The 15,779-nt window shown below is 34.2% G+C and overlaps 2 protein-coding genes across 3 annotated transcripts; both read left to right on the top strand.

Moving 5' to 3' along the window:
* The first annotated feature begins 4,375 nt into the window (after window positions 1-4,375).
* On the top strand, window positions 4,376-5,465 carry LOC120271630 (uncharacterized protein At2g29880-like). Its single transcript, XM_039278303.1, has 3 exons — window positions 4,376-4,702; window positions 4,777-4,849; window positions 4,930-5,465. The coding sequence occupies exons 1-3, from the start codon at window positions 4,376-4,378 to the stop codon at window positions 5,463-5,465; spliced, it is 936 nt and encodes a 311-aa protein (XP_039134237.1).
* Window positions 5,466-10,116: 4,651 nt separating this feature from the next.
* On the top strand, window positions 10,117-14,391 carry LOC120272018. Of its 2 annotated transcripts, XM_039278722.1 has the most exons (4): window positions 10,117-10,847; window positions 10,927-11,138; window positions 12,398-13,044; window positions 13,480-14,391. In XM_039278722.1, the coding sequence occupies exons 3-4, from the start codon at window positions 12,440-12,442 to the stop codon at window positions 14,162-14,164; spliced, it is 1,290 nt and encodes a 429-aa protein (XP_039134656.1). In that variant the 5' UTR covers window positions 10,117-10,847; window positions 10,927-11,138; window positions 12,398-12,439; the 3' UTR covers window positions 14,165-14,391. The 2 variants fall into 2 exon arrangements, with proteins under 2 accessions (XP_039134656.1, XP_039134658.1); XM_039278724.1 differs by lacking the exon at window positions 10,927-11,138.
* The last annotated feature ends 1,388 nt before the right edge of the window (window positions 14,392-15,779 follow it).

The raw sequence follows: 15,779 nt of genomic DNA, 5'->3' as shown, positions 1-15,779 counted from the left end.
AGATCTGACCATCTCAAAGAAAATAAATGAGATACTTACTGATTTAGCTTGAATAGCAAGTATAACATCAATTTTAGCTCTAAATGAAAGGCATGAAGGGCTATGAACTTATAGTTGTTGAAACCTATCTTAAAAAAGTTTAACCAACCAATAGTCTTCAATAACCTTAGCTATGTAGCTCAGACTATAACCCACTAAAGGTAAACGAGCTTAAGTTGGACTAATATTGTTTAAGCCAGTCTCAACTATCTTAAACTAGGTCAAAACAACACTTACTAAATTCAATGCAACGTACAGTAGAAGCTACAATAACTTAATCCTGAATCTAGCGTATAATCATTATTAGGCTTCCAACCACTACGAGTCAATTCATACTTATGACAAGTTCATTTTCACCTCTAAAACAATTTTATCAAGCATCACACTGATATGGAAATAATTCCAAGAACAACTTAATTATTTAATTCATCCAGTTTTTATAAAACATGCAAATGTAATCTTATAATAACTCCTCCACTTTGGCTTCACATTTAGCACTCCAAGGAAACTCCAAAAATCAAAATTAAGCCAAACATAATTATAGTGCAACATCCTCATAGCAAGTTTTACTCTCTAAGTATATGTATAATATATACACATTCAACCTTATCCTTAGGTCCAATATACTCTTCCCCTAACTTTCCCAAATCACCATTCCACTCTACATTTTAAGTAAAACAATAAAACAAGGATCGATGATGATCAAACCACACATTGTAGTCACCAAGATTTACCAAAACCAATGCTATAGTACCCGGGATCAAAAGTTGAGAATTCTAGCCTTAGAAGCATAAATTTAGCTTAAATAAGGCATACAATTTAGATCTTAAAAATAACTTCCCCACGCCATTTCAAAAGTATCATTCTAGCCATAAAATTAAACATTAACTCAAAGAGCTCCTTGACATGGAGTTCAAGAGATTAAAACTTGCTTGAAATTTTAAGAATATGGAAGATCCAAGAAATCCAAATGAACTCCAACTAATTATCTAAGCATGGAGGAGATTTCTATTATAAAATTTGAAATAAATAAATAAATAAATCAGGGATTATGGGTGCTTCTCCCACTCCTAACGCTCTCTTCTCTCTTGGATTAGAATAAGGGAAAAAGGAGTAAGATAGGGGTTTTAAGGTTTAATCCCGATATGCTACAGTACCTACTACAATCAAATTTAAAATTACCAAATTGCCCTTCTACAAGCTAGCTGCAGTACAATAGTAATGGGTTGGGCTAAATTTATATAAATGAGGTCTAACATATTAAAAATTGAGTATTACACAAACACTATGTACTATTAAAGTCACATTCTCCAGCCAACGACCTGCGGGTCTATTGGTACACGGGTCGCCGATAGAGCTCTCACCGAGTGGTGAGAGTTCAATTCTCAGCTGAGGGCACATTTCTGGGAGTTGTGAATAGTGGTTGTGTACGAGTGGTTCCAGCGCCCACGTGAGCGCGGTCTCGTCCCCACTTGTTCCACCGAGGCTTGTGCACGCCCTTGGGTCTCTAGTGGGTTCGCCCCGCTCCTCTTCCCCAAAAAAAAGTCACATTCTCCAAACTTTCACTTCCACAATCCAAAAAAAGAAGTGCTTGGTAATGTGACACTTCCTCCTTAATCCAAACAAATGGAAGTGTGGATCTCCAACTAAAATTATCACTTCGCCACCGAAGTGCTATTTCAAGACTTCCATCAATTTAGTGAACCATTTACGAACCAAACATACCCTGAGTAGTTTGTGCTTATTTAGAGTAGTTGTGATTAGTTTGATAATATTTTGGATAAGAAATAACATTTGTGTTGTTGCCTATGATTGTGTGTAGCCATAACTAAATCAAGTGTCTTGCATAGAGTTTTTGTGTTGGCTGACATTTTTTTCTTCAGTGTTTAGGGTGTTTAGTTAAAATATATTAGTTTTAAAAGATAAAATAAAATAAAAAATAAATAAAGGCTAGTAGGTTCTTCATACCATTAAGAGAATAGTAATGAAAAGGGACATAACTGATTGTTGCGTTTATAATACAAGAATATAGGGCTATTTATAAGTATTCTAGTTATATTAGATAACCACAATCAAGGAGAATATTTATCAACCATTATGCCTTAATAACATTCAATCAAATCTACTAAAAATAAGTATAATTCATTTAAGAATATTTTGTGATATCATACTCATATAAACATATAATGTAAGGGTTTATATAGTATGATTATATATAATTAGTTCTCCTCTTCCAGTAGAATGGAAAAAAGCATCTCTAAGGGCCTGTTTGGTTGCAACCAAATTCCATAGGAATGGTGGGCATTCCTATGAAATTTAATATTATGTAGGAATGCATAGGAATGAGTGTTTGGGCAAACTTTTGACTGGGTAAAATTCCTGTAGAAGCATAGGATTCCAAAGGAATTTTTCAAAGAGGTGAAACCAAAATAAAATTTCCCTTTGTTTTTCGTGTTGGTGTTGGGAACAAAAGCTGGGCAATTTTTTTGGGATTGGCAGCAACATTTTCTCCCCATCTTCACCTTCCTCCCTTACCATCTTCTCCTCGTCGCCGCTTTCCTCCGTCGCCATCTTCTCCTCGCATCCGTCTTCCTCCGTCGCCATCTTCTCCTTTCCTCCCACTACCTCCGTCGCCATCTTCTCCTCACCGCCGCCGCCCTCGGCCGCCATCTTCACCACCGTTTGGATCCCGGCGATGACGCGTTGCGCCCGTCGGAGAAGTCAAAAGATCCCGCCGATTTTGGTAGCAAATCCATTGCCGGTTTACTTAGTGAGTATTGGACTGATTTTTTTTCTTGTAGCTATAACATGGCAAGAAAGACCAAATCTTGTGAATTTTTTTCTCTTTCTTTGACCATGGATTCATACACAGGTTAAACTTCACCTTTGTTCAAAAAGTTAGGATGAAGATCTAATGTTTGTGATGCTTAAATTTGGACATCAATTGTAGTTGTATATCTTCTTGGTGATGAATTATGTGGGAATTATTTGAGTGTTTGCAGAATATGTTTTGCATTTTGAACTCTAGTTTAGATTGGCATTTGAAGAAGCTTGATATAATATATATATATATATAATGTGTGTGATAAGCTTTTGAGTTGGTTTAATATTTCTGGTTGTGAGAAGCTTTTGAGAATTTGGCCATTGCTTCTCTATTTTCTGAGCCTATGAGTTATTGGTTTTTTTGGGGGTTTATTTTATTTAATTGTTGTTGTTGTTGTTGTTATTATTATTATTATTATTATTATTATTATTATTATTATTATTATTATTATTATTTTTGTGGAGGTTTCTTATCTTTTGAGTTTAATGGAATGGTCTGAATCTATTAGGTTAGTTGATATGTTTCTTTTGTGAAGTTTTTCATGTTTTGATTCCATGGAATGGGTTGCATCTTAATATTATTATTATAATTTATTTTTAAAATCTGTTTCTTTGTAAAAGATCTCATCTTTCTTTTTCCTGCATGTCTATTTGTATGTATGCATGTTATGTTATTGTTTCTAAAGTTTCTTTTTCTTTTCTTTTTTATTATTATGTTGTTTTGTTGGTTGTTGTTCATGGTGTTAAGTGAATAAAAAGAGAAAGGGCTTGGCATGCATGTTTCTTGCTTTCTGTTTTCATTCAAGGAATTTCATCTAATTAAGCAAAGAGATATATATAGTTCTACTTGTTAATGAAGTTCATATTTTTTTCATGAGCTTACATTAAGCAGGAGGAGGTTTAAAGCTCAAATTATGTTTTATTAGATGTTTTGTTAGTTGTCATTGAAAAGGAAATACAACAAAGTATCTTGAAAAGATAGAAAGTTAGGGCCAAATCATGCACAAAAAAGCAGAACAATTGACATGAGAGAATAACATATAGGTATATTATAGAGTGGGAAGAGAGAGTTTGAGATTTGGAATCCAACATAGCAGTCACTAAGTCCAACATGTCACATTAAAATGGGACCAACATGTCTCTATATAATATAATCTATAGCCAATCAATCTGAGGTCATTTCATCTCAAAAACCATCATTTTATTTCATGCTTTTACACAATATTTACTAACTTATGACTTTAATGAGGTGAGGTGTATTCAACTTTGATCCATTTTTGCTATTAATCCTAATATAGTTAAAATGTATATTTACTTCCTTGCAAAATTTGGAGATGATTTGGGTAGAAAATGAGCAGACCTCTCATTTGGGTGAATACATTTTACTTTAGTGGTTATATGCTTGTTATATGCTTGTTATTAGCTAATTGTATTTATTGCACATCCTAGTACTTCATGTTAATACTATTACTCCATGTAAGTGTGTGAGTGGTTTATTTTTGTTTTTGTATAGATGGCAAATCAAGAGAAGACCGACACAAGGGCCAAATGGAATGAAAATCATAGGGCTCATCTAGTGAAATTATTAGGTGATTATAATGTTCCCGCGTACCGCTCACAAAATGGATGGACTAAAGAGGCATGGAATAGAATATTGCGTGACATGGTAATGAAATTCCCTAATTTAAAATGCACTGTTGTACAAGTTAAAGCACTAGAGAAAGAGTTGAAAAAAATTTACAAGCTTTTGAAGGGTTTTACCGAATTGAGTGGTTTTGGATGGGATTATGAAAAAAATATGGTCGAAGCCACTGAAGAAGTTTGGGCACCACTACTTGAGGTATATATTTTTATCACATAATTTATAAACTTTGTGCAATAATTTATCTTAATCATTTTCACCAAAATATGCAGAGAAATAAAGAAGCTAGAAGATGGCATCAAAAACCCTTTCCATATTTCACGGCATTGCAGGAGATTTATGAGGGTAAGAAAGTGTTGTTTACTAATGTTTGCTTTAAAGATTTGTTCATATATTTTCTAATAATTTGTACATTTATTACACAGGGAGATATGCAGAAGGAAGACGCTCTCGTGATGTAGACTATTATGCAAATGTGCCAATGGACACTCCATCTCCAAGCATTCCGGCTCCAAATGATCCCATCCAATCATTGTCTACACCCGAAATAGAGATAGAGGATCCTGATTTTGCACATGTGGAGCCTCCATGCAGTCAACCAAATATTTCACAACCCCAAAACTCATGTTATACAAGCCGGCAAAGGTTAGGGGATGAAGTGCAAAGAAGGAAAAAGGACCGAAAGCGAAAAAATGTTCAAGAGTCATTCTTAGAACAATATATAGATATGCGTCGAGCTGAGACGGATAGATACATTGATGCTATGAAAAAAAACCAGGTAGAGGAGAAGTACACCATTGGAGAATGCATGGCGGCATTTAATGTGTTGTGTGATCAATTTCCAGATGAAGATTTTGTTAAAATTACAACATTGTTTAAAGATAAGGATAATCGTGAAATCTTCTTGAGTCTCATCAGTGAAGAACGGAAAGTGTTATGGATTCGGCAAATGATTAATTAAAAACAATGTCATGTTCTATGTTTTAATATTTAGTTACATGGAAGACATTATGTTAAATGACTTGAATCTTTTATGTAAGACATTATGTTTATGACATGTATTTATTTGTTTGAGATATACTTGTTTATTTGCTGGCAGGTTTTTAAATTATCTATGGCTATCCTATTTCTTAATAACAAGAAAGAGGATTTTATAAATAAGGTAACATTGATAAAGTTACATACTGATAATTGCAGTACCAAAATAAAACAACATCAATAAATTTACACATCAATTAAGTTACATTTCTACGATAGTTACAGTAATCATTCCACATTTGCATTGCTATTTCATCTCTTTTGCGAGCACCTGCAATACGAGCAGAGTTCAGTACGTTGACATCATTTTGATATGTATCATCTCCATTTGGGACAGTAACTTCGTCAGCTGTATTACTGATTTCTTCGATTTCATCCGTGCCATTGTGTATACGTATGAAATTATGCAAGACACATGTGGCAACTACTATATCAGTTTGGGAATCTATTGGATGAAAGGTTGCAACTTTAAGTATAGGAAATCTCATCTTCAAGACACCAATAATGCGTTCAACATGATTTCTCAATGAAGCATGTCGCAAATTAAATAGTTCTTTGTAATTACTTGGTCTACATCCTGCTCGTCCTTGCTCATGTAAGTGATAACGCACACCTCGGTATGGAGCAATAAAATTTGGAGTATTTGCATATCCTGCATCCACTATGTAATATTTATTGGGGGGGACATGGAAGCCTTGATCGATTGAATGCTGAAGTACTCTAGCATCAGAAGCAGAACCTTCCCAACCAGCCCGAACATATACAAAACGTAGGTTAAAATCGCATGCGACCATGACATTCTGGGATAATGTTTGTTTTCTATTTCTATAAGGATCTTGCAAGGCCAAAGAAATAGTGATTGGAACATGTGTTCCATCAATAGCACCAATACAATCCTAAAATAAAAAACCCATAAGATTTGTTAAGAGAATATATAAAAAACATAAATACTAAATAAAAAGTATGTATAAAGATTTCTAACCTTAAAATATGAAAAAAAAAATGTCTATTATTCTGGATAACTGGTGGTGTAGTTGTTGGTGGCAATTCTATATATGTAGTTGCAAGAGTAGTAATAGCGTCAAGCACTTTTTTAAAATAACGGCTAAGCGTTTCTGCTGAATGTTGAAAACGTTCTTGCACATCACGATTACTAGCGTTGTGCGCAAGAGTGTACATGAACATTGCTAGTTGCTCCTCGATTGTAACCCTTTTCGAGCTTCGAAGAAGAAATCTTTCTCTTAAACAATTACCAAGTGCTTGAAATATACGAGGCTCCATACGAAATTCACGCTTACAACGTACCTCATGACCTTGAAGAATTTCTTGAACATATGCATCGCCTGTTAATATTGATGTATGACAAGGCCTAGTTTCTGAACTTACAGGAAATAAACTTGGTAAAATGGTGAACATGAATTCGTCATCATCTTCATTAAGCTTTCTCCATTGATCCAGATCCATATTGAAACAAAAGAGTTTGAGAAGTAAAAATTTAAGATGAAGAGAGATAAGTTTACAAATGGCATAAGAGTGTTGGCTTTAAATAGATAAATTGGTAACGGCTAGTTTTTCAAAAAATACAACAGCTAGTTTTTTTTTAAACTCTAACGACTAGTTTCATTTTCAAAATTAAAAATTCCTATAGAAAAATTACTGCGCACATCCAAACACTGATTCTGTAGGAATTTTTCCTGTAGTAAATTACGTAAGAATCATTTCTGAATCCTATGGAATAAAATTCTTACAGAAAAATTTACTATACATCCAAACAGGGCCTAAATAATGAATGTCTACTTTCTTGTTGTTATTTTACTAAGAAGAAGATGTGCTTATGTCTAATTTTTGTGTTGGTGTGAAATCTCTCAAAAGAAACAGGCCAAAGGATAAAAAATGAAAAAAAAAAAAAAGCCAAAGGAAGTACAACTATGACTACAAATTTACATTTTTCACCTGCTATAGATTGCGCCTACAGAAATATTGCCTTTTTCACTATAAAGAAAATAGAGCAATTTTTTAATAGCATTTACAAATACTCACTCTTTATCACAAACCTGAGGAACAACTCATTATTTTTTTTTATAAGAATTATTCTATTTTTTGTCAATTTTGGAATACACTAAATTGAAGGAGAAGCCCCTTATTTATAGGTTTATAGTACTATGTTATATATGATAATTAGTTACCTTTCTTGAATTAATTTCACGGTATCATTATATATATATTAATCTTCTCGAATTTTTTATGTGGTATCTTCCCTGATTTCCTTGCACTGTATCATGCCATATATAACAATATAACCTTGATTTTTTTTTCAAGTCATACATGGTAACTTTTTTTATTTCATCCCGGATTCCCGGGCTTGCCTGGGTGAAAATAGTGCTGGTAAATTTTTTAATAGGTCACTAAACTTTGGTTTATTTTCACTTTGATCACCGAAATTCAATTTGTATCAATTTGGTCACTAAACTTTAATTTGATTTCAACCGACAATAAATCAAGAATTTCAACCCTTAATTGATTACATGGCTGTCTAAAAATCTAAATCAGTCTTCCCCATGACACATTATTAAATCTATTAGAGGTGTCCATGTTATCGAAAAACAGCTACATCATTCATTTGAGGGTTGAAATTCCTTGTTTACAACCTAGTGAAATCAAATTAAAATTTAGTGATCAAATTGATACAAATTGAAGTTCAGTGATCATAGTGAAAATGAGCCAAAGTCTAGTGACCTACTAAAAAATTTACCCAAATAGTGCCCTAGGCCTAATTATATAAAAATTAATTAATTATTTTTTGTTAATTTTGGTTAGATAACAAATTATATAATAAAAATAAAAAAGGAGATCATAAATATCTAAGATAAATAAAAAAAAATTACATTTAAAAAACTAAGATTTTTTACACGCTCATGCTGATAAAATAATAATAGTAATAATAATAATAATAATAAATTATTTAATTTTAATCTATCTTTTAGAAAAATTCATGAATTATGAGACTCAAAAAATGGTGGGATAAGATAAAATTAATATAATTTAATATTCTCATAAATCAATTAAATAAAATAAAATTTATATTTTAAAAAGTTAAGATTCTTATGTAAATAAAATAATAATAAATAAAACTTTTAATTATATTAAAAAATTCATAAATTATGGGCTCTTAGACCATCTCTAACCATGACCCCAAACCTCAAATTTGGGGGTGAGATTTGTGGTCGTGGTTAACTCCAACCGGTCATAAATTTTGCTCTAAATTTAAGAATGGGGTGGATGACCCTAAATTTGGGGTCCCATATATTTATTTTATATTTTTACAAAGTATGATATTATACTTGATTTCTTCTTAACTTTCATAGATTTGATAGAAAAAATAAAATTCAAGTTTTTAATCAAATGTGTTTAAATCAAAGCAATGAGGTACATTACCTAATATTTACATCTCATTATGTAAATTATTTTAGGTAGAATTTGAGAATTTGTATACATTATGTATTTAAAACGTATTTTATTGTTACATAGCTTTAGGTAAAAGTTACTTTCATCCTGGATTATACCACTCTAACATAAAATAAAATCACATATTTCTCTTGAATCAATGCCAATATTTTTTGAACACATATGATATATTACAACTAAATTTATAAAAACACGCATCATCTACATAATCTAATAGTGTTGATATCAAGTATTGGATTTAATAGTTTTACACTGTAGAGTTAATAATTAGTATCCTAAAAATTAGGATGTATTATGTTTTAAGAATTTTTTTAAAAATCAAAACACATCCGAATAAATTTTTTTGTGCCGTGTCTCTCTACCACATTTACTATGCTCAGCTGGGATGCTCAATTGATAATACGAATTAGATATATTTATTGCATCAATAGCAGTAATTTTTTAAATTTTAATATCACTTGAATGAGTTTAGAAGATACTTCTTTCAAAATGCATTTTCCTGGTTTTTTTGAAAAATTTGAACGTCAGATGTATTTTTCAGATGGTCCTTTGTAGGGATGGCAATTTGTACCTTACCCGAATATATTCATACCCATACCCTGTCAAAAAGGTTCGATAAAAAAGAATATTACCCGTTATTTTTTAAACGGGTACGGGTCAGATAAGGGTATGTCCTTATCCTATCTGTATCTTTATCTTTACCTTTATCTTTACCCGTTGAAAATGGTACGGGTTTTGACCATTACCCTCATATATATATATATATATATATATATATAATTTTTTTATTAAACTAAACATTTATCCATAATTTACCTAGGTCTATTTTCGTTTAAATTTTATTTATTTTTTATATTTATTTATAATGTCAGAATGTCAGATATTTGAAATTCTCGTGGTCAAGTGAGATAGAGAGAGAAAGCAAGGATAAAAATAAAATAAAATAAAATATCTTTCTTTTTCAATACCTTCTGTCTGATAGCGATGCCCTGAACTATAGACTCCAGCTGTATCCAATTTCACTGATTTATTTTTTAATTAATTAGATGTGCATGATAGACTCCAAAAGCAATTTAAATTTTTTTTTTTTTAATAATATGAATATCCAATTGGTCCCCTCCACCTTTGGCCTCCATGGAGTTTGTTCTCTTCTGGTCCTCTTTCCATTGAAGCCCTTGAAGACTCATTCCGCTCTCGCCCTCCCTCTCCGCTGCTCTTCTTCTCGGTGATTAGTTGTAGTTCTTATGGGGTTTTTGCTGCGGGATCCGATCGGAGGAAGAGTTTTGGGGTTCATGGAAGTCCTACGGGTTTGGAAATCTTGAGGTGGTGGGAATTTTTAGGTGTTTTAGTTTGAGGGGATTGTGGTTGCAGATTGAGTGGAGCAAGTCGGATATTTGGATGAATTCAAGAAAGTGATTTCTTTGATTCCTACTTTTTAGGTTCTCTTTTACTAAAAAGTCGTATTTTTGTAGGGTTTAGGGAACGGAAGGTTTCTAGTTCGCCTTTGTTGTGCTCCATGGAGGTTGGTTTTTTTGGGGATTTGAGCTCTCTCGTGAATTGGAGGAGTGGAAAAGTGTTTAGTCTACTTTGAAGGATTTGAGAAATTTTGGGTTCTGATTACTTGATTTTTCTTTTTTTACATAAATGAGAACAAATGGAATTGGATTGATTAGTTGATCTTTTGCACGCTTTTTAAGTGTTTTAGACGTAGTTTGATTCTAAAGAAGAGCAAGATTTTCTTAATTATGGCTTAGCGTTCAAAAGATTTGCAATTGATGCTTTTCAGAAAGGAAAGGAAATCCGCTATCTAGAGAAGGAGAGAGTAGAATTAAGAGGAAAGGTATACCTTTTGGTTGTTTTGCTTTGTATTTTTCTACTTAATTTACTGTCAAAAGAATGACATTCTCTTGCTTGTGTAGAAAGAAATAAAAGAAGGGACAATTTACATGAAATGGTAACATACGAACATGCCTTTCAGTTCATATGATATCAATGGATTATGCTTCTATGATTTGATTAAAAGAGATGTTAGCCTGGGAAAGAGATAAGTTGAATATGCCTGCCTCGAGTCGTTTCCTGGTTGGATTGGTGGTGATTCAGGCGAATGACCTGTTCTTGGCCTTAGTTGCAGGTGATTTTTTGTCTTATGTAATGGTGAGAATGAAAAGCTTCCAATGGTCTTGTCATTTTAGATCCCTGCCATAACTGAAAATATGTCTTCAAAGTAGCTGTCTGCTTTGTTAATAGCATATGGTTATTTATTAGTAACACATCTTCGTCTGATCCATTAAAGGCATGATTGAGACAGTGTTACTACTCATAATCATGCCAATAACTAATATGATTAGTGTTCCTCTTCTGGGGATTTTCTCTTACTTTAGAGAAGATTTGAGGTCGTTGGAGGATAAGCTAAAACAGGGGTTTTTGCTTTTGTGAATGTGCTTTGAATAGGTATGTGCTTTGCTTAACGGAGGGCTATGCTACTTTCTTTGAGGTTGTTCTGTGAGAATTGGAATTTAGGTTTCTTTACACTTGGCTAAAGGAAATGCAAATCTTCCATTGTGTTGGACCATCATTGCTTTTTTTCTTATGGTATTAGGTCATTAGCTTTTCTATATTAATCAGATGATCAATCAGACTGACATGTTTAGGTTTTTTTGGAGCTACTTTTTATAATTCTTGTGTATGTTCATGCTTTGGTGCTGTACGATCTTGCTTTCCTACAGGGCACCATTATTTCCCTCATGGTGTAATGGAGCTCTGTGTTTATTATGGAGTCAGTTGGTATGATATTTTGGCTTTAAATTGTAGGGTGATTCCTGCTTGAAAGAAAGAGGATAGATAACTCACACTTTGTACATCTTCCTGTTACTTCTTTTTACTGCTTTTACTTGCAATCAATTACAAAAGATAGATGAATGTCATTTTACCATTTTCTTGATTACTGCTAAATTATACATGTACCAGTATGAATTTTTTTTTCTTTTTTCTTTTTCTTTTTTATAACTAATCCTTCAAGAGGTAATATTGTTGAACTAACAGTTTTTTGAGTATGGCTTGAATAATCTGAGCTCGCATATACCTTGGATAAACTAGTGTAGGCTGACACATTTAATGTAGTATCTAGTTTTTTGGTTTTTGTTTTCAATGTGATATTAGGCTGATTACATTGGCACCAACTTATGGAATTGGACCTATGTAGTATGTATGTGAGAATTATTCCTTTGATGGGCTGGAAAATCTTCTTAATCATTCTCTCTGTGCGTCTACATAACATGCTTGATTTTTCGCGCTTTATATGTATATACATATAATTTGGTCTGACTGTGTCAGCTTATTCGTTTCTATACCTAATGACTAATGTATGCATGAACAAATTTCTTTAAACAGATGAATAACCATTTGTGACATGAAGAGAATTGTGTGATATACATGGATCCCCAATCTTTCATCAGACTTTCCATTGGATCTCTGGGCTTGAGAATGCCTGTGACATCTTCAAAGACAGTGCAAGGCACTGTTCATGCAACTTCTGCTTCATGCCTGTGTGAGTTCCGTCTTCGAGGTTTCCCAATTCAGACCACTCAAGTTCCCTTGATTTCTTCTCCCGAAATCAATCCAGACTCTCAAAGCAATCTGACAATCTTCTATCTTGAAGAATCTGATGTAAAAGCATTGATGACACCAGGATGTTTTCAGGGCCCTGATGCATATCTTGAGATTGTAGTTTACATGGGAAGGAAAGGATCTCATTGTGGTGTCACCAGCAGAAAGCATCAGATTGGTAATTTCAGAGTACTTGTGGGTCCTGAGTGGGGTGAAGGGAAGGCAGTGCTACTTCACAATGGGTGGATAAACCTTGGAAAACACAAGTTGGGCAAACCTGGACTGGAGCTGCATTTGAAGGTGAAGCTAGATCCAGACCCTCGATATGTTTTCCACTTTGAAGATGAAACGGGCTTGAGTCCTCAAATAGTTCAGCTTAAAGGTGCCATCAAGCAACCTATATTCAGTTGCAAGTTCATCCGGGACCGACGGTAAGATATCTGTTTTCCACATCTGTTTCCTAAGTTTGTCTTAGACAAATGGTCTGCCTAATAGTAAGTTGTATAAGTTTATTGTCTCTTCTCTTGGTTAAGTTTTGAAACTGTAAAATATTGAAGGACAGAATTCTCTAGGAATATTAGAGCTGATGGGTGTCTTTGAGAACATGACATTCATCAAAATGATTCCTTCATGTATGTATGGACCTTTGACCACCGAAATCTTTCCCTTGGATCATCTCACTTGTAAGCTAACAATACAAGTGGAGACATAATTGTGCAATCAAAGAGCATCTTGTAGTAGGGAACGAATGCTTGAAATTTCTGTGTCTTTCTGATTGTTATCAGGTAGTGCTTGTTGCCCTATGCCGCTAACTAGTTCTTGTCTTGGATTTAAACAAATATAACTTTGTTGTCTGATCACAATAGGGCATCTCAAACCGATCAGATGGGCAATTACTGGCAGAATGAAAATGAGGCAGACCAGGAAGCAGAAAGAAGAGAAAGGAAGGGTTGGAAGGTGATGATCCATGACCTTTCAGGCTCTGCTGTTGCTGCAGCCTTCATGGCAACTCCATTTGTGCCTGCCACCGGCTTTGATCGAGTTGCGAAGTCCAACCCAGGAGCCTGGCTCATCGTCCGGCCAGACCCTGTTGGGCCGGCTGAGAGCTGGCTACCATGGGGCCGACTTGAGGCATGGCGAGAGATTGGACACAGAGACTTTGTTTGTCTGCGGCTCCACCTACTTCCAGAAGGACAAGAGGCAGGCGTTCTAGTGTCAGACGTCATGATTAGTGCGGACAAGGGAGGGGAATTCTTCATTGATATGAATAGGCAGACTCCGGTGGGTGCACCTGTCCCAAGCCCTCAGAATATTGGAGATGACTTGGCTGCTGCCCTTAGTGGGCCCATTGATGGCGGCTTTGTGATGAATTGTAGGGTGCAAGGTGAAGGGAAGGGCAGCAAGCCATTGGTGCAGCTTGCAGTAAAGCATGTCACTTGTGTTGAGGATGCTGCAATCTTCATGGCACTTGCAGCTGCAGTCGATCTGAGCATTCAGGCTTGCAAGCCCTTTCGGAGGAAGGCTAAGAAATTAACTCGACAATCTTCCTGATAAAAGTGAGATTTCTCACCATCTTGCTGTCCTGATATTGTTCTGTGAACTTGATCAAATTTCATGAAACTATCATCTCGCTCTATTTGATTCGGAGTGTCATGATCACTGTGACATTGCAAGTCTCAGTATGTCATCTCTGTTTTTTTCCCTGAAGACCTCTGTGAATATATCTTCATTCATGTTCCTGTTATGCTTCCTTTGATGAAAATAATCTTTAGATGTCATGAATTGTGAGATTTTTCCGTATAATTGTGAATAATGCTTAAAGGTTTATTTTACAGGATGGAACTCCTTAATGTTAGTAGTGGCATCCTGTTCATGGTACTAATGGAACTGTTTTCAGGGCAATTTTACAATTTTGTACCATGTGGTTTCCACAATTGGCAAAATAGAAAGAAATGTTAACGGTGTCTGTCCTTGCTTACGTGGCAAGGGTAAGATCGTCAAAACACAGTTAATTCTTTTTTGTCTGAGTTAGCGGGTGAGTTGGCACTTGGATTAAGTTAGTTTGAGAGAATGACTTCTTCAACTCCTATAGCTTCTTCACAGCCAACTTCTTCTTCACTAATAAACTAATAATTTTTTTTTTTTTTTTTTTTTTTTTTTTTTTAACCCATTCATTTTCTCTCTTCCAATCTATTCTTTAATACATCTTGCTTTGGTGACTTGGGGGCTAATATAATTAAGATCACTGTTTAGTATTTTCAAATTGCTTGTATCTCTGTTGAATTATATCGGATGATCTTAAGAATTAGTATTATATGGTAAGATTGGCACATGTCAGTATCTAATTGCTTCTCTTCTTTTAGTTTTCTTATGCTCTTCTAGATTCGAATAACAACATCTATTGTTTATCTTCTTTTAATTTTCTTATGCTCTTCTAGATTCTTTTAATTATTGCAGTATAAGAGAGGAATAAGAGGATTAAGGAGAAAAAAAGAGAGAGAACACAAGACAGGGCAAAAATTCTTTGATTTCATCTCATTCATGATATGGTTTTATAACAAATCAATACATTTATTGCGGCAACCTACCCTGACATTCTAACAAACACCTTATATGCTAGGACACCTGTAAATTCAATAACAACCTCCTAACAAACTCTTAGCCCTTGTAATTACAACCAATTACATAATTACTACTTCATTTCATTACTTTCTGATGACAGCTTTAGTTCATCATTAATTCATCACAAAATCCTTCAACTACCACAACACCTTCATTCCTACGACTGCTCCTCCTAATGTTAGCCTTGGTAGTTGGTTTCATCTGCCAAATCATTTGCATCAAACATTAACAAATTATTACTCATCAATCATTTGTTCCTCCTGACTGCTTGGTGACCATGGCGACCAGATCCTTCTCTGAACTCCACCCACCAACAAAGATCTCCAAAGCAAGAACAAAGCAAGACAAATTAAAGAATAGATTGGAAGAGAGAAAATGAATAGGGTTTCAAATATAAAAAGAAAAGAAACAAAATAGTTTTAACAGTGGAGAAGAACCCGGCTATGAAGAAGAATGGAGAAAAAGAAGCCTAGCTGTGAAGAAGCTATAGGAGTTGAAGAATAAGCCGTTCTCTCAAACAAATTTAACCCAAATACCAAACTCA

This window comes from Dioscorea cayenensis, chromosome 11 (genome assembly GCF_009730915.1).
Source record: "Dioscorea cayenensis subsp. rotundata cultivar TDr96_F1 chromosome 11, TDr96_F1_v2_PseudoChromosome.rev07_lg8_w22 25.fasta, whole genome shotgun sequence".
In the NCBI taxonomy this organism is placed as follows: domain Eukaryota; kingdom Viridiplantae; phylum Streptophyta; class Magnoliopsida; order Dioscoreales; family Dioscoreaceae; genus Dioscorea; species Dioscorea cayenensis.
This window is presented reverse-complemented; position numbering and strand designations above follow the sequence as displayed.

Coding starts and splice junctions, on each gene's coding strand:
- LOC120271630 (XM_039278303.1), top strand. CDS start 4,376: ATGGCAAATCAAGAGAAGACCGACACAAGGGCCAAATGGAATGAAAAT. Junction 4,703..4,776: donor TTTGGGCACCACTACTTGAG/GTATATATTTTT, acceptor CAAAATATGCAG/AGAAATAAAGAAGCTAGAAG. Junction 4,850..4,929: donor ATTGCAGGAGATTTATGAGG/GTAAGAAAGTGT, acceptor TTTATTACACAG/GGAGATATGCAGAAGGAAGA.
- LOC120272018 (XM_039278724.1), top strand. CDS start 12,440: ATGGATCCCCAATCTTTCATCAGACTTTCCATTGGATCTCTGGGCTTG. Junction 13,045..13,479: donor AAGTTCATCCGGGACCGACG/GTAAGATATCTG, acceptor TGATCACAATAG/GGCATCTCAAACCGATCAGA.